The sequence below is a fragment of the Doryrhamphus excisus genome, linkage group LG7 (assembly GCF_037039965.1).
Source record: "Doryrhamphus excisus strain RoL-2023G ecotype Guam linkage group LG7, RoL_Dexc_Guam_v1.1, whole genome shotgun sequence".
Taxonomy (NCBI): Eukaryota; Metazoa; Chordata; class Actinopteri; order Syngnathiformes; family Syngnathidae; genus Doryrhamphus; species Doryrhamphus excisus.
Window position 1 is genome coordinate 3,911,734 of NC_136363.1, and position 25,007 is coordinate 3,936,740.

Below are 25,007 nucleotides of genomic sequence, written 5' to 3' on the forward strand. Positions count from 1 at the left end.
TTTTATCAAAAACCGAGGATTTTTCCGTACATGGTAAGTCTTTTTTTTTTTCCTGAATTTGACGTCAAACCCGAAGAGATGTTAAAAATAGAACAATAGTCAAACAGACACGTTCATTGCAATCAGTTCTTCAAACAAGATAACATCAGTAAAATATATACACGAGGAAGATGCCACTCCACATAATTGCTTCCATCCGTCATCCTCAACATGATGTCATACTGATTTAGTCACCAATTTACTGCTAAATATTATTTAATCTGTTGAATAATGAATTTTTACACATTGAAATCAATCATTGTGTATTTTAACAGATGCAGCAAGGACAATGGTTCTGTCCACGTCTTTAAATATGTTGGTTTCAGTATCTTTAATGTAGAAAACAAGGTTTTAAACAGATCATTTTTCTATGCTCTAACTACAAAAATAGTCAGTTTATAAATGAGGAATCTTACTTTTTGGAAATTCTCTTATCACAATCGGGTCTGGAATTAATTACCGTAAATTCCAGACCTGAATATGAGTTGAACCCACCAAATTTAAACCAAAAACAAATGTGTTCATATACAATATATAAGCCGCTTGTGTCGATATTGTAACTAACATGGGATATTAACACAGAAAGAAACAGTATAAACCTTGCAATCCTACTTGCACTCGGTGTTGCCACAGTCACTTCTTACTGTATCTCTGATGAGTGGGACGCGAGACACTTTTTTTGAATAGCTGCCGCAGTCCAATCAGAAGTTGGAGTAATTTCACACTTGATCAAACTTACTTAAGATTTGTCAGATCAAATTATTTGATCAATTTGCACATGTTGGTATCTGATCATTTCATCAATTTGTACATGTTGTTAGTCCCCCCCGCCCCCGACAGGGTGAGTTAGTATAAGCCACAAGTGTCCACATGGTAACTAACATAGCTGGAGTAATTCCACACTTGATCAAACTTACTTAAGATTTGTCAGATCAAAGTACTGTACAGACTGAACTTAAGAATGAAACCCAGGAAATGCAACAAAATGGAAAGATATTCGAGTACTATAAATTTGTACATGTTGGTAGTCCGTCTGTAGTGCATTTATCCGTCGATCCACCTATCAGTCTGTCTGTGTCTATTTGTCGATATATCCACAGTACCTAGTCTGTCTCTTCACTGTTTTTCCCTGTCTTGTCAATCATCTGTCTGTCAGTCAGTCTCTATATTTTCCAGTGATTCTTCCATTTGTCTTATCAATCTTGCTATCCGTTTAAAATTAAAATGTTGAATTTGAAAATTAAAATGCTGAATTAAAAAAATTTAATTAAAATTTTAATTTTAAAATGTTGTATTTAAAATTTTTAATTACAATTAAAATTTTAAAATGTTGAATTAAAATTTTTTAATTAAAATTTTAATTTTAAAATGTTGAATTAAATTTTTTTAATTAAAATTTTAATTTTAAAATGTTGAATTAAATTTTTTTGATTTTTTTTTTAAAATGTTGAATTTAAAAATAACAAAATTAACTGAAAAAAAAAAATTAAACTAGTGCATTTTATCCGTCGATCCACCTATCAGTCTGTCTGTGTCTATTTGTCGATATATCCACAGTACCTAGCCTGTCTCTTCACTGTCTTCACTGTTTTTCCCTGTCTGGTCAATCATCTGTCAGTCACTCTATTTTCCAGTGATTCTACCATTTGTCCGTTTGTCTTATCAATCTTGCTATCCGTTTAAAATTAAAATGTTGAATTTTAAAATTAAAATTAAAATGCTGAATTAAAAAAAATTAATTAAAATTTTAATTTTAAAATGTTGTATTTAAAAATTTTAATTACAATTAAAATTTTAATTTTAAAATGTTGAATTAAAATTTTAATTTTAAAATGTTGAATTAAAATGTTTTAATTAAAATTAAAAATTTTAAATGTTGAATTTAAAAATAAAAAAATAAATTAAAATTACAAAAAAACCCAAACTTAAACTATATTAGGAAAGCAGGAAGTGAACAAATGTAACAGTTACTGATTGTAAAAGTACCAGATGGAGGGGTAGGATTTAATAAGCTTTGCTTCTTCCTACTCCTTTTGGACATGTGGAACTGTGAGCTGATTATGGGATGCATTCAATTGTAATCTGATGCATGTTCAAATGAAATAAAACCATTAGCATTACCAAGAGCTAGTATTTAAAGTATCGTTTCGCACAGCATTTTTTCATCTTAAGAACATAGCCCGACTCCGTCCATCACTATATTTTCCAGTGATTCTTCCATTTCTCCATTTGTCTTATCAATCCTGCTATCCGTTTAACTATCTTTTTGAGTGTGAAGTGACTTATTTTGCACCGAAAACCTAAGCGTTTTGCGACCACCCAAAGCAATGAAGTGTGTAATCTCGCCCACAATTTTCAGGGGCTGTCACTGCCAGTCATCTGTTATTTTCTCTACCAACGCAAGACCGAAGTTAGCCTCTCAGCAAAGTGACAAAGGGTCTATTTGTCAAGCTGAGGTGTGAATGTGTAAGGATACGCTTACAGCAGTTGTCAACAAGGAGTGGTATTTTTTCCGACTAGAGAAAGTAGACTTTCCTTCTATTTGAACTTCAGGACCCTTTCATAAGAGTTCATGTACGGATTTCTTGAACCAAAAAAAAAAAGTGGGTCCTTCACTTTTCTTTGCTATTCCTCAACTTTGTAAGTGGTAAAAAAAAAAAAAAAAAAAAAAAAATCTTATCAGCTTTTCTGTAGCATGCCAATAAAAAGTGAAGCATCACTTCAGGCTCTCTTTTTGCTATTTCAGACAGGCGGGAATCAATCTTGATGGATGTAGTCGACTGTGATTTTTTTTTTATAGCAAATGTTCTTGTTGAGAATCGGATTTATGTTTGATACTCCTTGTATAAGGAGCATGCAGTTCTTTTGTTCTTTTAATGACCATTATCACAACACGGATTTTACCATAACTTTTAACCCAATTTTATCTACCCGGAGACCAAAACATAAGAGGTACATACTCGCTAAATGTACTGCAAAAAAGGTCAGTAAGGATAATTCATAATGCCGCCTACAGAGAACATACTAACTTCATTATTTCACACTCTTTATTGCTCTCTGGTTCTATCATATCTTACTTATTGTGTGGAAATATGGGCTAATAACTATAAAAGCAATCTTCACTCGCTAAATGTACTGCAAAAAAAGGTCAGTAAGGATAATTCATAATGCCGCCTACAGAGAACATACTAACTTCCTTATTTCACACTCTTTATTGCTCTCTGGCTCTACCATATCTTAATTATTGTGTGGAAATATGGGCTAATAAAAGTATAAAAGCAATCTTCACTCGCCAAATGTACTGCAAAAAAAGGTCAGTAAGGATAATTAATAATAGCGCCTGCAGAGAACATACTAACTCCTTATTTCTAAAATCACAAATACTTCAACTTGCTGATATAGTAGCTAAAATAATGCATACCATATCTTACTTATTGTGTGTAAATATGGGCTAATAACTATAAAAGCAATCTTCACTCGCTAAATGTACTGCAAAAAAAGGTCAGTAAGGATAATTCATAATGCCACCTGCAGAGAACATACTAACTCCTTATTTCACACTTTATTGCTCTCTGGTTCTACCATATCTTAATTATTGTGTGGAAATATGGGCTAATAAAAGTATAAAAGCAATCTTCACTCGCTAAATGTACTGCAAAAAAAGGTCAGTAAGGATAATTAATAATAGCGCCTGCAGAGAACATACTAACTCCTTATTTCTAAAATCACAAATACTTCAACTTGCTGATATAGTAGCTAAAATAATGCATACCATATCTTACTTATTGTGTGTAAATATGGGCCAATAACTATAAAAGCAATCTTCACTCGCTAAATGTACTCCAAAAAAAGGTCAGTAAGGATAATTCATAATGCCGCCTACAGAGAACATACTAACTCCTTATTTCTAAAGTCACAAATACTTCAACTTGCTGATATAGTTCATGTTCAAACAGCTAAAATAATGCATAAGGCTAAAAATAACCAATTAGCTAAAAATGTCATCCAATACTTCTCTACAAGAGAGGAGAAATATGATAAATAAGTGCAACCTGTAAAATGATTTGCTTTGAAAGTCATGAATGTTTTTTTTTGCAAAAATATGCACACAATTTCTGCTACACTAAAAGTAAAGTAAAGTAAAAATTAAGTAAAGAAGTAAAGGAATTTTGAAAATCCAATAACATGTCCACCGCTGAAACGCCTTGAACTTCTTCCGTTTTAAGTTCATTATACGTATATCCATATCTAAAATTCATGTGGTGTCCAATCATCACAACTGTTATCGCTGATGTGAATGTATCCTGAGTGCAAGCTTTAATATGTGACTGTTTTAATATACATCAGGGGTCTCAAACACGCGGCCCGCGGGCCAAATGTGGCCCGCAGGACACTAGTTTGAGGCCTCCCGCCTTGATATGAAAGTTTGATATGGATGCTGTATGGTATCATGTACCCAGAAAAAAATTATTACGTTTGATTAATGTTCATGTTAAAGGTTAAATAACTGTTAATAGTTATCCTCCCTAACCGTGTGGAAGTGGTAATAAGTTTTTGGCTATTTAAGTTTAAAGGAAATAACTTGAAGGCTACCGTTTAGGTCGCTATAGCTCTGTAGTTTGCGAGTTAGCATGTGTCTCAAGACCCTGCAGTTGCGCAATATGTTGTAAATAAAAAAAAAGTATAAATGAGACTATAGTCGTTTTTTGTCATGTCTACAGGGCTCTAATAATGCTTTGTTCATTTTAATCTGAAAAATAATAACTATATGTGGTTTCTTAAGTTTTTATTATTTGCCGTTTTATTATTATTATTATATTTATTTATTACTGATTGATTGATTTTCTTTATTCTTGATTTGTTTATTTATTTTTCATCTTATTTTGTGTAGAAAAATAAAAATTAAGATATTTGGGAACAGTGGAATGCTTTTATTGTAGAAAATCGGAACCAAAAAGTTTGTATATTTTTCTGTTTTTAATAAATGCGTTTTTTGTTTTTTTGGGGGGAAAACCTGATGCGGCCCAGCCTTAGCCCCAGACCCTAGCTCCAGTGGCCCCCAGGTAAATTGTGTTTGAGACCCCTGATATACATTGTACAGTTATTTTTTTGGCATATTTCTTATGATTCTTGATATATAAGTTTGAGTCCACCTCAACTTTTAATCCTGACTCATTTTGACTTTCGTCAGCAGGTTCGGAGAACGTAGTCATGTCGTCCAATAGCCGGGCTTTTATTGACAACAGTGATACATTTCCAATGACGTCCAAATAGTCAAGAATAGAGAGTTTTCGTAAAGTCTCCCCCATCTGTGCTGATTCATGCATTTGGCACCAAAGTTAGAAATCAGCAGAGATTTTCAGTATGGGAAAACTGTCATTGCCTCCGGTCCACAAGTCTCAAAACCAAAACTAATTCATCATATTCATTGGAAAGATTAACTACAGCATAAATCCCGATGTGATAAATTATTGGATAATTGTGATTTATGCTCCTATTTCTTATTAAATTTAACTGTTGTAATTGACAGAATATAACATTCGTGTTAACATGAAAGCCATAGTTCTCACTCAAGACTTGTGTTTTTTTTTACAGTAAACCCCCAGTAAAATGTATTTCTTGGGATTTGATGGACCATGTTCTCCAGAGCGCCTTTGACTGTTGGGGAAATGAGGCACGATCCGAGTGAAATGAGGTGTCACTGATGAGGCCACTCAGGTAACCTTCGTAGAACCTCAGCAAGTAGTGTCTCATTACTCATAACGTGTTTAATCATTTGACTTATAGCTGTCAGGTACAGACAAAAACGTCATTTTTTTGTACACATACATGAATTAAAACAGACTGAAAGTCATGTGGCGGACTCAGCAGCTGCAATCTATAAGCCAGGCGTAATTTGTGCCCTAATTAAACAACAATACTGTATAAATATTATATATCCCAATCCACACATGTATCATATCATTACTTGCACATTACTTACAGACATAGTCTCTAAGGTTAAAAATAACCAATCACCTAAAAATGTCATCCAATACTTCTCTACAAGAGAGGAGAAATATGATCTCAGGGAAGAAGTACATTTGAAACACTTATATGCTAGGACTACGTTAAAAAGCCATAGCATTTCAGTATGTGGAATCAAACTATGGGATGGATTGAGTAAGGACCTCAAACAATGCACAACGATGAGCCAATTCAAGAAACAATACAAGCAGTTGATGTTTGCTAAATACAAGGATGAAGAGTCTTGAACCAGTCATGATGTGTTATATATATCACTATATTGACACTTACTATGGTACACATTATGTCATTGGATTTTAATTTTTAATTTTTAATTTTTAATTTTTAATTTTTAATTTTTAATTTTTAATTTTCAAAAACAAACTTAAATTATATTAGGAAAGCAGGAAGTGAACAAATGTAACAGTTACTGATTGTCAAAGTACCAGATGGAGGGGTAGGATTTAATAAGCTTTGCTTCTTCCTACTCCTCTTCGGACATGTGGAACTGTGAACTGATTATGTGATGCATTCAATTGTAATCTGATGCATGTTCAAATGAAATAAAACCATTACCATTGCCAATTAACATAGCATGTTTTTGGAATGTGGGAGGAAACCGGAGTACAAATAAAAATAAAAATAGTAGTAAAAATGAAATAAAAAAAATAAAACAAAAACCAAAAAAACCCCAACTTAAACTATATTAGGAAAGCATGAAGTGAACAAATGTAACATTTACTGATTGTAAAAGTACCAGATGGAGGGGTAGGATTTAATAAGCTTTGCTTCTTCCTACTCCTCTTTGGACATGTGGAACTGTGAACTGATTATGGGATGCATTCAATTGTAATCTGATGCATGTTCAAATGAAATAAAACTATTACCAATAAAAGAATAGAGAACAGGCTGAATAGGTGTAAGATATGCTAACACAATGGTTATTCAGCTACACGAAAAATAAACATGAACAGAAAAGTTGTCCAGTGTTTATGTAACATAAACAGTTTTTCATTTTCATTTATAAGTCGCTCTGGAGGGGCGGCACGGTGGTCTAGTGGTTAGCGCGCAGACCTCACAGCTGGAAGACCAGGGTTCAATTCCACCCTCGGCCATCTCTGTGTGGAGTTTGCATGTTCTCCCCGTGCATGTGTGGATTTTCTCCGGGTACTCCAGTTTCCTCCCACATTCCAAAAACATGCTAGGTTAATTAGCAACTCCAAATTGTCCATAGGTATGAATGTGAGTGTGAATGGTTGTTTGTCTATATGTGCCCTGTGATTGGCTGGCCACCAGTCCAGGGTGTACCCCGCCTCTCGCCCGAAGACAGCTGGGAAAAAGCGGTAGAGAATAAATGAATGAAGTCACTCTGGAGTATAAGTTGCAGGAACAGCCAACCTATGATTAAAAAGTGCGATTTATAGTCCGGAAAATACAGTTAATATGATGCTTACAGATATCCGATATCAGTTTTTAAGCATGTACCTTAAAGCATCAGATCAAATTCAGTGGTTTTAATTCACCAACATGTGTACAATATCTCTCAATGTATACTGCATCCCAATCAGAAACCGGTACAGGACTTATAAAAAAAAAATGGTCAAAAGGGCTGACATTCTAACAACAGATTCCTCTAAAAGCCGTGGTAAAAATGCATTGAAATGTACAAAGAGGAGCATGAAGACTACAGTCCTTTTGACCTTTTGTCTCCTACTGTGTGTCTTTGAAAAAAAAAGTACAAGGTGCAAAGAGAGTTTCTTGCCAAGTGCCTTGAGCTTTGTGCTATGCTGGCCTTTGGCAGAGTCAGGCAGTATAATAACCCAGGAAGGGCGAGTAGAACAATACTCTTGTGTGTAATCTTATTGCGATAAAAACACAAAAGAAAGACGAAAACCAATGCAAACTAAAGCACCAACCTTTTTGAGACAAAGATCCCAGGTCCAAGTCCCAAAGATCGACGCATTGGCGACCCCTGCTCTTGTTATAACCCAACGGGAACATTCATTCATTCATTCATTTTCTACCGCTTATCCTCACGAGGGTCGCGGGGGGTGCTGGAGCCTATCCCAGCTGTCTTCAGGCGAGAGGCGGGGTTCACCCTGGACTGTTTGCCAGCCAGCCAATCACAGGGCACATATAGACAAACAACCATTCACACTCACATTCATACCTATGGACAATTTGGAGTCGCTAATTAACCTAGCATGTTTTTGGAATGTGGGAGGAAACCGGAGTACCCGGAAAAGAAAACCCACGCATGCACGGGGAGAACATGCAAACTCCACACAGAGATGGCCGAGGGTGGAATTGAACTCGGGTCTCCTAGCTGTGTGGCCTGTGCACTAACCACTTTCTATGCCGCATGTCCTCCAATGAACTGCTTTGCTCAGACACAATGCAGAATGGGAAACTTCAAAACTCATATTGGTACTTCTTTGTATATTTTTAGGTACACCTTTGGAGTGTTAAGTTACTGTGTGATGAGTTTAGTGTTTTTTTCCGAGTATAAACATGGCTAAATAAACTAATAGACATAGACATGTTGTTTTCTATAATAGACATGTTTTTGGAATGTGGGAGGAAACCGGAGTACCCGGAAAAAACCCACACATGCACGGGGAGAACATGCAAACTCCACACAGAGATGGCCGAGGGTGGAATTGAACCCTGGTTTTCTTAGCTGTGAGGTCTGTGCCGCCCCAATGGGAACATAACATACTTAACTCATTCAGTCCCCAAAATACAACTTCCTGTTTGTAAGACTTGTGAGCAAATAGTCTCAGCGAAACGTTTGTCCACCACCTGTGCCACCGCACTCTCCAGGATGACCTCCATCAATTTCCATAATCATCCCCATCCATCTTTCATCTCTTCCAACTCGACGTGATCACGCTCTTATCTCCTCTTCCTCCATGATAGCCTCGATCCATAGCTCTGTTGAGATGACTCAATCGACAGAGCAATTTGGCGACATGAATATTTCATTTAAGGGTCAAATCATTCCATTTTTGAAAGAAAAACATAGTGTGTAAATATTATATCTGCAAAAGAAGGATGGGAATAGTAAGTGTGTTTAAAAGATTAACCAGGATTGTTTTTTTCATTCATTCATTCATTCATTTTCTACCGGTTACACCCTGGACTGTTCGCCAGCCAATCACAGGGCACAAATAGACAAACAACCATTCACACTCACATTCATACCTATGGACAATTTGGAGTCGCTAATTAACCTAGCATGTTTTTGGAATGTGGGAGGAAACCGGAGAAAACCCACGCATGCACGGGGAGAACATGCAAACTCCACACAGAGATGGCTGAAAGTTGGAATTGAACTCGGGTCTCCTAGCTGTGTGGCCTGCGCACTAACCACTTTCTATGCCGCATGTCCTCCAATGAACTGCTTTGCTCAGACACAATGCAGAATGGGAAACTTCAAAACTCATATTGGTACTTCTTTGTATATTTTTAGGTACACCTTTGGAGTGTTAAGTTACTGTGTGATGAGTTTAGTGTTTTTTTGCAAGCATAAACATGGCTAAATAAAATAATAGACTTAGACATGTTGTTTTCTATAATAGACCTGGTTTTGGAATGTGGGAGGAAACCAGAGTACCCGGAGAAAACCATGGTTCAATTCCACTCTCGACCATCTCTGTGTGGAGTTTGCATGTTCTCCCCGTGCATGTGTGTTTTTTTTTCCGAGTACTCCGGTTTCCTCCCACATTCCAAAAACATGCTAGGTTAATTAGCGACTCCAAATTGTCCATAGGTATGAATGTGAGTGTGAATGGTTGTTTGTCTATATGTGCCCTGTGATTGGCTGGCTGGCCACCGGTCCAGGGTGTACGCCGCCTCTCGCGCGAAGACAGCTGGGATAGGCTCCAGCACCCCCTGCGACCCTTGTGAGGAAAAGCCGTAGAAAATGAATGAATGAATGATTGAACATTGATTATTTAATCTATGTCCGGAATTCACTCATGAATTTTCACTCCAGTATATATTTTTTTTCTCAATGTCTTTGGTTTACTTGCCTTATTTATTTTCTACAACAAAACATTTGATCATTTTAATTTTATTATACATCATATATTATATAATATATCAAATATAACAATCTAAAAATGTCTTATTTAACAATATGAACAATCAGCCCATCCACAACCTCGGTAGTGTTACTATCGATTCTCCCTAATTCCTAGTATGAGACATGGAATTAAAAAGTCAGCATTTATTTGCCATATTGTCACTCCATTATGGCCTTTTGAAAGCTTGATAAAAGTAGTGAAAGTATAACCCCTGGTGAATGCTTTACTGTTTGCTTGTGCTGAGGGAAATAATAAATGGTGTGACACATCAGTCTTTATTAGAACATCCACATCCCCAAGGCTGCACAATTATTGCAGTGCCAAAGAAAACATTTATCTTAAACGTGACTGCAAAAAGTTCTGTGCAAAATTCCAACAAAATGCTCACTCTTTTTCAATACAATCATTTCTTAAACATTTTTTTAATGAAATAAACCATTGCTTAATTCGTACAGAGCGCCAGAATGACACCAATTCAAAATCCTCAAGCAAGGCTTGTCAAAGCTTTAATTTGAGTATATTTCAATTGGAGTACTTATCTGTCATTCAACTCGAGCGTGTTCTTCTTATTGGTGTAATTCCGCTAAACCCCGCCTTCTAATACCTGTCGATTTGTGACAGGCCGAGACAACTTCCGGTAATCCCGCCCATCGCACCCCTTCTTCCTCTTTCCACCGGTGCTGAATAGCGTCGTGTGGACTGACGGTTGCGGATTCGGTGCGTCGCAGGCGTATGCATCACGGGATGTAAACGGATGCCCACTTAGAAGTAGCATTTATAATAAACCGTACTTTATTATTACGTGGGTAGTCACGGAACAGGTGGAAAAAACCTCGGTACTTTACAGCACCGGAGCGGGGGGGCAGTTTCGCTGGAGAGAGGAGGAGGAGGAGGAGGGGGGGAGATCTCTGGCAGCCCGATTGACACGGCAAAGCAGAAATGGCGGAGCACCACGCAGTCAGCGACAGCAAGCACAAAGCGTCCGCTAATGCCGGCAGCTCGGTGCACGGAAACAGCCGACCGGCTGCAGCCGGGGCAGCGGCCGGAAAAGGAGGCCTGTCCGGCGGACTGACACAGCCGGCGGGGTGGCAATCGTTACTGTCGTTTAGCATTCTCTTTCTGGCCTGCCTGGCTGGATTCAGCTCCAGACTGTTTGCCGTCATTCGCTTTGAGAGCATCATCCACGAGTTCGACCCGTGGTAAGTCAAAACTAGCTTAACGTGCTTTGTTGTTTATTTAAACCAAAGTGTATTTTTTTGTTATTTATTTGTTATTTTCCTTTGAGAGAAAAAAAAAACCATAATATAACGACTCTGGCTCTTACGTTGTCCGCCATAAGAACATTTAACATGTTAAAAAATCTCAAAACCCTGCATTAGCAGCGTGGCTAATTTGACTATATCACGTTATATGCGTAAATCACATTTAATGCATAACTTCTTTAACAAGAAGGTGTGGAATAAATATTAACTTTCTTACAACATAGTTTTACTGCATTCGAGACCAGTCAGGACACTGTAGAGACATTACGTTGTGTCTGCTTTTGTTCCCCGGGGATAATTTTCCAGTCTAATATAATACTACTAATAATAATAGTAATAATATAGTTATTAAAATGTTTGTTTTCATGCTGGAAAACTGGTTTCGCTGGCATGCACGAGGCCGGCACTCGTCACTACTGCAGAGACCGTAACCCGGAAGTAGATTGACCTGTCATTGTAAAAGCTATTAACGCTACTGCAGAGACCGTAACCCGGAAGTAGATTGACCTGTCATTGTAAAAGCTATTAACGCTACTGCAGACCGTAACCCGGAAGTAGATTGACCTGTCATTGTAAAAGCTATTAACGCTACTGCAGAGACGGTAACCCGGAAGTAGATTGATCTGTCATTGTAAAAGCTATATTCTTTGTGTGTCACGTGGGCCCATCATACTATGCTGAGACGTTCTGTAATGTAAAGTGTAAACAAATTGTGACATTTTAATGTGCAACACTTAATCATAGACCAAAATTATCTTCTTGTAGTATTGTCATTTTATTTATTTTTATATATTTTTATTAAGTTTTTCCCTGACCTTAATTTCTATTAAAATGTTACTTTTTGGACTTTTTTTCCCTAAATTTAGCGACTTTATTACTCCTATTACGACCTTTATAGACAGCATCTCTTGTCGTCAATATTTCAACTTTACCCTAGTAAAAATGAATATATAATAATACAACATTGTTCTCATAAAACGGATTTTCTTTGTAATATTTTAAACTTAATTCTGGTAAAATTCATTCATTCATTTTCTGCCGCTTATCCTCACGAGGGTCGCGGGTGGGGTGTGCTGGAGCCTATCACAGCTGTCTTCGGGCGAGAGGCGGGGTACACCCTGGACTGGTGGCCAGCCAGCCAATCACAGGGCACATATAGACAAACAACCATTCACACTCGCATTCATACCTATGGACAATTTGGAATCGCTAATTAACCTAGCATGTTTTTGGAATATGGGAGGAAACCGGAGTACCCGGAGAAAACCCGGGGAGAACATGCAAACTCCACACAGAGATGGCCGAGGGTGGAATTGAACCCGGGTCTCCTAGCTGCGAGGTCTGCGCGCTAACCACATGATCGCCGTGTAGCCTGTTTAGTAATTCTTGAAAATGGAAATTGGTGTAAAACTGGTCTCAAACTCAACTTGTTCAAAATACATGTTGAGAGTTAATAACTGCTTTTACGTGTTAAGTTGCTGTGTGATGATTATGGCCATGTTCAGTAATTTTTTCAATGTCTCGTCAATTGAGTTTTGTTTTGGCTGTTTGTTTCTAGCTGTGAGGTCTGCGCGCTAACCACTTGACCGTCGTACAGCCCTTTTTTAAAAACAGGTGTTCAAAATACATGTTTAGCGTTAAAAACTGTTACATGTTAAGTTGCTGTGTGATGATTATGGCCACGTTCAGTAATGACCTCCTGGCTTTTTTGTGGCGTCGTCTCCTAATCTATGCAAATGGGCACAGGTTTTTACTTTGAACAGTTACTGCTGGGATTTGTTGTTTTACACCAGCAACAATCTTGATGCTGTGGACCGCTCGTCTCAGGCTAACGGGGAGGAAAGGGTTACGTCTGTGGAAACTGAAACTGAAGTCTGGAGCAATGGAAGCGGGTCATGTGGTTTGTTGAGTCCACATTTACCCTGTGCCAGAGGGATGGGTGCATCTGAGTAAGAACACAGGCAGGCCCGGTGAAGTGATGCAGCCATAAGGGACCGACCCACATGAATGTTATGGGGCCGACTCCGATATTAGAATAAAATAATCATATATTGGATGATTTGAAAATTAAGACATTTATTTAGACATGCCCCCTCACTACCACAGTTATTATTACTATTGTCTAATAGTGATAGGCTAAAGGCATTCAATAGGTACATTCAGAGACATTCTAATAACAATAATGTTACTGTAATGTTTGGTGAGACACACAAGCACCAAACTTGATCGCAAAAATAGGCCTTTATTGCAGATTTTAACTATATCGCATAGCAGCGACAGGAGCTAACGCTAACAGGAGCCAATGTTTTGACCCTAACATACAATGACATTCTTTTTGTAATTTTTTTCTCATATTATGAATTTCTTTCATTTGTTTTTAATTTGAAATATTATGAAATAGATATTTTAAAAATATATATAATTTGTAAAATTTCAACTTTATGCTGCAAAATTTTCCTCACTTTATTTTATTCTCGTTTTATTACGATTTAGATGCTTGTGTGTTGACATTCTTTTTGTTCATTTTTTTCTCATAATATTATGAATTTCTTTTATTTATTTTTAATTTAAAATATATATTTAAAAACACATATATATATTAAATATTATTAAATATATATTTAAAAATATATAATTTCAAAAATTTATTTATTTTTAATTTAAAATATTATGAAATATATATATTTAAAAAATATATAATATTTGGACCCTCGGGACAGTCACATTATGTGAGTTCTGTGTTGCAGGTTGCGCTGTGATAAATATGACACTTTTGCGTTCCCGTTTGAGGCGTTAAGGATGGCGCCGTTATCAGATAATGTGTAAAAGATTACAAACCCTAGTTCAAGATGCACGGCGGTGGAAATCAATTCATTCTCTTGTTGCAAATGTAAAGGTGAAGAAATGGTTTTGGCTTTTTTTTTTTTCATGCCAATCAAGGAAATGGAAAAACCTCCAATTGCTTTTCATTCATCTTGACAAACACAATGGGATGAATTTCATAGTACAAATTATACTACAGAAACACTGTTTTTTTAAGGAGACTAAGCATCTTTCTATGTTCTGAAAAATGTATTTTCTTTATCCCCGTCATTGGAAATGGACCCAACTTATGCATGTAATGACCTGATCTAGTCCATTATTAACTGTCACCACATGCCACAAGATTGCTTCTTAAGTTCCAAGCCTTGAGGATATGAAGGAGAGTAGCTTGCTTATGCTCTGACTGCAGTGGAATGTCCCAATGAACCTTTGCTATAACCGGCAAATGTTTAAAGGAACTTTAAAGGTTGCTCATTTTTGGACCCCTTTTGTATTGAGTTGTGGTTTCCTATAGAGCAGCTACACACAATAACCCGCACAGAAAACTTTTTTAGATTTTCCAGAATCTGCACCTATTCCACCTATTTGTGCTTCCTGTGGGCCATGCCTACTCCTCTGTGATTGGTCACACGTTCGAAATGCTTCCTAACTATGAACCATATAAGAATGTCCGCCCCTCTGTGATGTCACAAAGGAACAGTTTTTACCACACCTTTTGAAACGGAGCGTTTTGAGCCATCCCAAACTTCTTTCAGGTCAGGAAAACGGCAAACGTTTGCTCACCTGCAATTTCAACAGGTTGTGAATGTTTGAATGCCTGGGAGGTGGACCCTTTGTATTGAGTTGTGGTCTCCTATAGAGCAGCTACACACAATAACCCGTACAGAAAACTTTTTTAGATTTTCCAGAATCTGCACCTATTCCACCTATTTGTGCTTCCTGTGGGCCATGCCCACTCCTCTGTGATTGGTCACACGTTCGAAATGCTTCCTAACTATGAACCATATAAGAATGTCCGCCCCTCTGTGATGTCACAAAGGAACAGTTTTTACCACACCTTTTGAAACGGAGCGTTTTGAACCATCCCAAACTTCTTTCAGGTCAGGAAAACGGCAAACGTTTGCTCACCTGCAATTTAAACAGGTTGTGAATGTTTTAATGCCTGGGAGGTGGACCCTTTGTATTGAGTTGTGGTCTCCTATAGAGCAGCTACACACAATAACCCCCCCCCCCACAGAAAACTTTTTTTTAGATTTTCCAGAATCTGCACCTATTCCAGCTGTATTTTCTTTGGATTTGTGCTTAATGTCGGCCATGCCTACCTCGCTGTGATTGGTCACACGCTCAAAATGCTTCCTAACTATGAACCGTATAAGAATGTCCGCCCTTCTGTGATGTCACAAAGGAACAGTTTTACCACGCCTTTAGAAACGGAGCGTTTTGAGCCATCCCAAACTTCTTTCAGGGCTCACTTCCAAATCCAAAAAAACCAATAGTCAGGAAAACGGCAAACGTTTGCTCACCTGTGCAAACCACAATAACCTGCGCAGAAAACTTTTTTTTAGATTTTCCAGAATCTGCACCTATTCCAGCTGTATTTTCTTTGGATTTGTGCTTAATGTGGGACATGCCCACTCTGCTGTGATTGGTCAAACGCTCAAAATGACCGTATAAGAAATTCCGCCCCTCTGTGATGTCACAAAGGAACAGTTTTACCACGCCTTTTGAAACGGAGCGTTTTGAGCCATCCCAAACTTCTTTCAGAGCTCACTTCCAAATGCGCAAACCTCATTATCTGAAACTTTGGCATTGTTTTAACATGAGAATTAACAAAAAGTTGCTTTGTGGAAAAAAAAAAACAATAGTCAGGTAAACGGCAAATGTTTGCTAACTTGCAAATAAAACAGGTTTTTCCGGGAGGCCGGAATTCAAATCGGAATTGTTATAGCCACATTTTCCTTGTTCACAGCAATTCCTTTTTTGCTTAGCCGATTCCGCTTAAAAATATATATATATTAAAAAAATAATAAAATAAAATTCCTTTAGTATAGAATTTGGCTAAGCTGTTCCCTGTGCTAAATTTAACAGAAAGTCTGCTGTCATCTTAATTTAGATGTGCCTCAAAGGAGATCTAACCTCCGATAATGTGTTTTTTTTTTATCGTAGTTTTTCATTTTCTCTCATGTGAGCGACTTCCCCTTGTCGACTCCACCAGTGGAGTCGGGGTCGGAAAAGACGCCTGTCAACTAAATGTACTGGAAACTCCGGAATGACAGGTCGTAGTAGGTCTGCTGGCTTTTTTCACATGCACACTTCACTTAAACAGATGATGCTTAATAAGCATGACATACTTTTCAGCGTTCAACTTTTTTTTTTTTTTTTTTTACAGCTCAATAATTGACAGGTCTGGCACACTGCACAACGTAATGACAGTAGCAGTAATACTTGCTAGTGAGACTCGTGCAATATAAGCAACCCAAAAAAAAATCTTAAAAAGGCAAGATATATTTTTATTAATGCTGACAATACGATTTCCTATTTTATGTTGGTCCATTGAAGTCATTTCCACAGTGGAAGCTTAAGTATTATGGACCTGTGGAGCAATCATTGCATCACCAATGCATTATCGCAAGACCATATCCTCAAAGCCAAGAACTTGTGCGTAATACCGCAAGGAAAACGTGAACTGTGTGTCAAAAGTACTCGGATGTTGTGTTTTTTTTTTTGTTTTTTTACAATCATGACAAAACAACCTTGAAAGACAAAATACATTAGCCACGTTTACATGAGGAGTTTTTCTCTTTCCGAATGGAATCTTTCCGAATGACCTTTCCGAAAGCAATGGTATACATGGAAAGGAATATTCCAATGGCGTGTCTACATGCGGCGCTATAATCAACCAGAATAGTCAATGGGGCATGCGCAGTAAAGCGTTCATTTTAAACGTGTATAATTTGGGAGTGTTAAGTTGCTGTGTGATGAATTTAGTGTTATTTCCAATACAATGACATTGTGAGACTGTTAAATTCACCAACATCACGTGATACCGACTTTGAGTTTTTCTTTCACTTGTTGGAATAACTCCGTATTGCCATTTTTTTCCTTCGTCCAGTCTTGAAATTTAATTTTAATCAAAAACAAACTTTCCGCAGCAGTCCAGTGCCGATTGCTTGCCTCCATTTTTTTTTTTTAAATCGAAAAACGTCTGGAGCTGCGTGTTACGTCATATCTCAGCATTCGCTGAAAGAACGCTACCCGGGAACAGGAAAAGATAAAGTTCAATCTTGCTAATATTTTAATAATTAAGCTCAGCACATGTTTTATATAGATATGTATTTTTTTTTTAATAAAACTGGACTTGTGAATGGCGTATAGAAGGGTTTAGATTCTGTTCCACAGATGGCGCTAATGCACACGAAAGCTGCTTGCCAACCGCCAATAAACAACAGAAGAAGAAGAAGAACGCAGTCTGACAACTTTTCCGATTGAGCGGGTACAAGATACCTCAATCGGATTGGGGAAAGGAATATTCCACCCCTGGGAATCCCATTATATATTCATTCGGATTTGCACTTTTCTTTCGGAAAAAGGTTACATTCTTTCCGTTTGAGCAAATAAACCGAATGGAATTGGAATATTTGGGTCCATGTATATGTACCGCCTAATCCTAATTATAGAAAAACCTGTTAAAATACTCATGTTTTGTATCTTTTGTCACATTAAAAACGGCTTAATCTGCTTTTCATTTACTTTGGGTATAACTTTTTGTGTTTTAGCCCAAAATATCCCAGAATTCTATGTAAGGTCTGAAGAACCTGCGGGTAAAAAAAAAAAAAAAAAAAAAAAAAATCGATGTGGGCCGTGTCTTTGCGCGAATGAGCGCCCTCTCTCCCTCGCCAAACTTGCCGTGCTTTACGTGATAAGTGGGGCGCAGGCACGGTACGATTAGCGTAAGTACGTCCTCGGCCCTTCACCTTGTCAGATGCTCTCCACTTAGCACGAGCGACTTCATGAATATTGTCTCATTCTCTCGACATGTGACTGCATATTCTTAAAATAAATGCGCCGCGTGTGTGAAATGGGCGAAGAAGAATGAAAGGATTTGAATCTTGGCGTACTGACAGGTGTCAGCATGCGACTCCGCGGGTATCCACAGCTACATTTTGGAGGAGAAATAAAGACGAGGGAGGAAAAAAAAAAAACAGCGAAATGATATCAGGTGGAGAGAGACAGAGGGGGAAGGATTTAATACCAAGACACCCAATCTGAATGAGGTTTTGGAGATGGAACCACGTTTACATGGACCCAAATATTCCAATTCCATTCGGTTTATTTGCTCAAACGGAAAGAATGTAACCTTTTTCCGAAAGAAAAGTGCCAATCCGAATGAATATATAATGGGATTCCCAGGGGTGGAATATTCCTTTCCCCAATCCGATTGAGGTATCTTGTACCCGCTCAATCGGAAAGTTGTCAGACTGCGTTCTTCTTCTTCTTCTGTTGTTTATTGGCGGTTGGCAAGCAGCTTTCGTGTGCATTAGCGCCAAAAAATGGAGGCAAGCAATCGGCACTGGACTTCTGCGGAAAGTTTGTTTTTGATTCAAACTAAATTTCAAGACTGGACGAAGGAAAAACTGGGAATACGGAGTTATTCCAACAAGTGAAAGAAAAACTGGAGGAAGTCGGTATCACGTGATGTTGGTGAATTTAACAGTCTCACAATGTCATTGTATTGGAAATAACACTAAATTCATCACACAGCAACTTAACACTCCCAAATTATACAAGTTTAAAATGAACGCTTTACTGCGCATGCCTCATTGACTATTCTGGTTAATTATAGCGGCGCATGTTGGAATATTCCTTTCCATGTATACCATTGCTTTTGGAAAGGTCATTCGGAAAGATTCCATACGGAAAGAGAAAAACTCATCATGTAAACGTGGCTACTGTTTTCCATATTTTTGTCGGAAAGACGGAGGATTTTTATCTCTGTCCGTTCTTTGGAAAGCGCCTGCTAAGTAGGAACAGCTGCTTAAAACTCAACTCAACGTTTGGTAATTCAACTCGTTTTCTCAACTCACGCAAAGATTCCTTTTGGTGATTTCCGGTTCAAGGAAAATGGCTGTGGTTTTGTTTGCATTGAATGGCTCTGATTTGCTTTTTGTCATCTTTCTGAGGTTAGAATCCATGTCGCCTTTTTTGTGTATCATGTGTATGAGACGGTTAATTTGACTTTTTTTTTTTTTTTTTTTACCAAATTGCTGTGTCAAATTGCAGTCATCACTATGCAAATCCGGTCTCAAACATGTTAGCCTATTTCTTCGAAAAAAAGGCTGACATGCTATCTGTCATATCACATCAACGGGTAACCACAGTAAATCCTCTTCCTCAGTAAATGTCCTCTTCTTCTATTCACACAATGGCTAGCAAAGATTCATTCATTCATTCATTTTCTACCGCTTTTCCTCACGAGGGTCGCGGGGGTGCTGGAGCCTATCCCAGCTGTCTTCAGGCGAGAGGCGGGGTACACCCTGGACTGGTGGCCAGCCAGCCAATCACAGGGCACATATAGACAAACAACCATTCACACTCACATTCATACCTATGGACAATTTGGAGTCGCCAATTAACCTAGCATGTTTTTGGAATGTGGGAGGAAACCGGAGTACCCGGAGAAAACCCACGCATGCACGGGGGAGAACATGCAAACTCCACACAGAGATGGCCGAGGGTGGAATTGAACCCTGGTCTCCTAGCGCTAACCACTCGACCGCCGTGCCGCGCTAGTAAAGATAAACCTGTTTTTTTTTTTTTTCTATTTACCATTTCTGCAAACCTGATTTACACGCCTTTTTTATATGGAAGTCATCCAAGGATAGATTGTCGCAAATTTTACGACCTTAACATTCCGACAGTTCCATCACAGGCACGCTTACACACAATTTAGTTGTTTAACTTTAGCAGCATTTCCTTCTCAACTTCCAATCACGCTTACGCCACAAGGTGCAGTCACAAACATTGGAATTTTAAACATGAAATTTGCAACACAACTTGATCATGACTGGATACTTACGTCATTTTTATTATGCTAAAAACTATTAAACAATCTAAAATCTTGATCGGTCTTAAGATTGTAACGCTGAGGGGTCGTCCTGCCCATCATTTGCCCATCAAATAGAATATTTGGAATGTAGGCAGGTACAATACTTTCAAGAAATCATTCAACCTATTATAAAAATGACTTTAGAAAAGTACAAATAAACAAAACAACTAATACTACAGTCTTCCCTCAAAACTACAGCAATAATCATGCGAGATCGTGCTTAAATGCAGCCTATTGGTTAAAAAAAAAGTGCATATTTAAGCAAATGCTAACTAAATTAACCATTTTCAAGCATAGAAAAATGGCTATACAAAACTATAATCCTAATACAAGGCATTAAAAAATGTGTCAATGATATGTAGTATTCTATACCGGTCACTAGGTGTCAGTAATGTTGTGTGACACTAAAGTGCCAGAGTTGGATCGCCAGAACAACAGGCTTTTATTGCAGGTTTATCTCACAACAGGCACAATATCTTTTAAAATAATACATAAAATACAAATAAAAACATGGGCTACTGTTGCGGCTGTAAACAAAGCCAAGCTGAAGCGCAGCTCTGAAACAGCACCATGTCCTGCTTTCCTAATATAGTTTAAGTTGTTTTTTGTTTTTTTTTTTTTGTTGTATTTTTTAAATTTAAAAATTGTATTTTTGTTTTGACTATTTTTATTTGTACTCCGGTTTCCTCCCACAGTCCAAAAACATGCTATGTTAATTGGTAATGGTAATGGTTTTATTTCATTTGAACATGCATCAGATTACAATTGAATGCATCCCATAATCAGTTCACAGTTCCAAAAGGAGTAGGAAGAAGCAAAGCTTATTAAATCCTACCCCTCCATCTGGTACTTTTACAATCGGTAACTGTTACATTTGTTCACTTCCTGCTTTCCTAATATAATTTTTTTATTTATTTTTTAACTTTTTTATTAAATTATATTATATTAAATTAAGTATTAAATATATTTATTAATTTATTTATATTTATTTTTTTGTCTTGTACCAAAGTACGAGATGATATGACCATCCAATGACATAATGGGTACCATAGTAACTGTCAATATAGTGATATATATATATATATATATATATATATATACAAGCTGTCCACTAACATATCCATGCTACTTTAGAGTCAGAAGGCAGAATATAAATTGAGAGAGAATGAAATTCTTGTCTTGGCGACTGTGGGCATTGCTGGCATGCAGCTGAACAGTCTGTGATAAAAGCATGAGCAGTGCCTAGAATAGCCCGATGCTCCAAGCAGGAATCTGTGCAGTACTGGAGAATGTAGATATAAACTGCAAACGAGTATTCTGGTCACTAGGCGTCGGTAATGTTATGACATAAGGTGACATGACCTTTGCACATAAAATGGAGACTCTCCACTGAAGCCGACATGCCATTGCTGAGCTCGAACTGAAAAATATGTTTCTCTTATTCAGTGTGGAAGTGGTATTCTTTTATTTATTGTTCTTCTTCTCCACTCTGAAAGTAAATGGGAAAGGCACCAGCTTTCTATGCTACCAGGGGCCTGTCTGGTATGTCCCTGCAATGATGTCAGCAAAGAATGGTGTAAAAGTGCCTGTAGGGGTGTTATTTCACGTCTGCAGATCTCTAATAATGTTAAAAAGCCATATTTACAAAGTCATAAACAGGGTTTCTTTTCTTTTTTTCTTTTTCTTTCTTTTCCACAAAAATATTTATTAATATTGAATCAGGCAGCACGGCGGTCGGAGTGGTTAGCGCGCAGACCTCAAAGCTAGGAGACCAGGGTTCAATTCCACCCTCGGCCATCTCTGTGTGGAGTTTGCATGTTCTTCCCATGCATGCGTGGTTTTTCCGGGTACTCCGGTTTCCTCCCACATTCCAAAAACATGCTAGGTTAATTAGCGACTCCAAATTGTCCATAGGTATGAATGTGAGTGTGAATGTCTTACTGAGAACAAAGACTTTGCTAACAGCACTTGATTCATCACACTGCAACTTAACACTCAAAAGGTGTATAAACAATACTAATACTAATTTATACTGATACTAAAATACAAATTTTGCAAAGGGGGCGGCACAGCTCGGAGACCAGGGTTCAATTCCACTCTCGGCCATCTCTGTGTGGAGTTTGCATGTTCTCCCCGTGCATGCGTGGGTTTTCTCCGGGTACTCCGGTTTCCTCCCACATTCCAAAAACATGCTAGGTTAATTAGCGACTCCAAATTGTCCATAGGTATGAATGTGAGTGTGAATGGTTGTTTGTCTATATGTGCCCTGTGATTGGCTGGCCACCAGTCCAGGGTGTACCCCGCTTCTGAAGGAGATATCCAGCATCGTAGTTGGTGCTGTAGAACATCGATTGACATGTTCAGCTGGAGTACAGTTGTAGTACTCTCTATTTTTTAAAAATGGAGTGATTGCCACACAGATGTCAGGTGCTATTAAACGGCTTCCCAAATTCCGTGTTAAGTGGTGTTAATGTAATAATTAACCTGGCCAACGGCAATTGACCCAGCTCATAAGCTGACACATTATTAGAATGTGTGATAATTTGGCAGTTATCTTCAGTAGTCCATCAAGGAAAGTCAAATACCCGTCCCTTGTCGGTGTTTTCGGAAAACTGTCTTTAATTATGATGAAATGACATCACGGCGCAGAAGTCACAAGAACGGAGCGCACCTGAACGCAGCAGCATGGACAAGCTGTGGATAGAATAGAACAGAATGAAACACTTATATGCTAGGACTACGTTAAAAAGCCATAGCATTTCAGTATGTGGAATCAAACTATGGGATGGATTGAGTAAGGACCTCAAACAATGCACAACGATGAGCCAATTGAAGAAACAATACAAGCAGTTGATGTTTGCTAAATACAAGGATGAAGAGTCTTGAACCAGTCATGATGTGCTATATATATCACTATATTGACACTTACTATGGTACCCATTATGACATTGGATGCTCATATCACCTCGTACTTCGGTACGTGACGAAAATTAAACTTAAAATTAAACTTGAAATTGAAATTGAAATTGAAATTAAAATTTAAAAAATGTACAGTATAAAATTAAATTTTGTTAAAATTAAAAAAATGTTACAATTAATTTTTTTTTACAATTTATATATATATATATATATATATATATATATATATATATATATATATATATATATATATATATATATATATATTATTGACACATACTATGGTACCCATTATGACATTGGATGGTCATATCACCTCATACTTCGGTACGTGACGAAAATTAAACTTAAAATTAAACTTAAAATTAAACTTAAAATTAAACTTAAAATTAAACTTAAAATTAAACTTAAAATTAAACTTAAAATTTAAAAAAATAAAAAAATTATTATTTTTTTAAATTTAAAAAATGTTACAATACATTTTTTTACAATTTAATTATATATTATTGACACATTATGACACATTATTGATCACCTCGTACTTCGGTAAGAAGTAAATAAAACATAAAAAAAAAAAGACTGCATTCTTCGTTTTGTTTTTCTTCTGTTTATTGGCGGTTGGCAAGCAGCTTTCGTGTGCATTAGCGCCATCAGTGGAACAGAATCTAAACCCTTCTATACGCCATTCACAAGTCCAGTTTTATTAAAAAAAGAAAATACATATCTATATAAAACATGTGCCGAGCTTAATTATTAAAATATTAGCAAGATTGAACTTTATCTTTTCCTGTTCCCGGGTAGCGTTCTTTCTTTGAGCGAATGCTGAGATATGACGTAACACGCAGCTCGAGATGTTCTTCGATTTTTAAAAAATGGAGGCGAGCAATCGGCACTGGACTGCTCAATTTTTGATTGAAACTAAATTTTCAATACTGGACACGAAGGAAAAACTGGCAATACGGAGTTATTCCAACAAGTGAAAGAAAAACTGGAGGAAGTCGGTATCACGTGATGTTGGTGAATTTAAGTCTCACAATGTCATTGTATTGGAAATAACACTAAATTCATCACACGGCAACTTAACACTCCCACACTATACCTCGGAAATATACAAGTTTAAAATGAACGCTTTACTGCGCATGCCCCATTGACTATTCTGGTTGATTATAGCGGCGCATGTAGACACGCCATTGGAATATTCCTTTCCATGTATACCATTGCTTTCGGAAAGGTCATTCGGAATGAGAAAACCTCTTCATCTAAACGTGGCTAATGAGAAACTGGCAATAGGGTAGAATTCTTCTCACCATGTCCTTCTAAGACCGTATTTTGTGTATCTTGTTTTTTTTTTTCCCCAAGCGGAAGACCATGTCTGCACCAGTACATAATATATATTTCTTTCTACTGCCCGTGTTTGTCAGGTACCAACATAGCAAAGTGTAACTCTCGGCTACCGACTAGACTAAAGTCCAACTCTCGTAACAGAGTGAGCCGACAAAACAGTACCGCAGAGACTGACGTGATCATTAACAGGAAAACTCTTGTTGCATTAAGTCCATCACCACTGGGTTAGTAGAAGTTTCACCATTAGGTATGCTAGCTCCTGTCTTTACAGGAAAACACATGTTTTTTTTTAACATCTGCAGACATTCTTCAAACGCCCCCCAGGTAAATTGAGTTTGAGACCCCTGCTTTACAGTCTAACAAGCTTAAGTGCTGTATAGTAAAAAAATGTACTAACTAGATCAGGGGTCTCAAACATGC

General features: G+C 37.4%; 1 protein-coding gene across 1 annotated transcript in view; it reads left to right on the top strand.

The window, feature by feature from the left end:
- Nucleotides 1-10,790: 10,790 nt before the first annotated feature.
- The window catches only part of stt3b (STT3 oligosaccharyltransferase complex catalytic subunit B), a 65,416-nt gene continuing 51,199 nt past the window's right edge, over nucleotides 10,791-25,007 (top strand). The window contains exon 1 of the mRNA XM_078791918.1: nucleotides 10,791-11,332. Coding sequence (XP_078648044.1) covers nucleotides 11,073-11,332 — 260 coding nt within the window. The 5' untranslated portion in view covers nucleotides 10,791-11,072. The remainder of the gene's footprint in view (nucleotides 11,333-25,007) is intronic.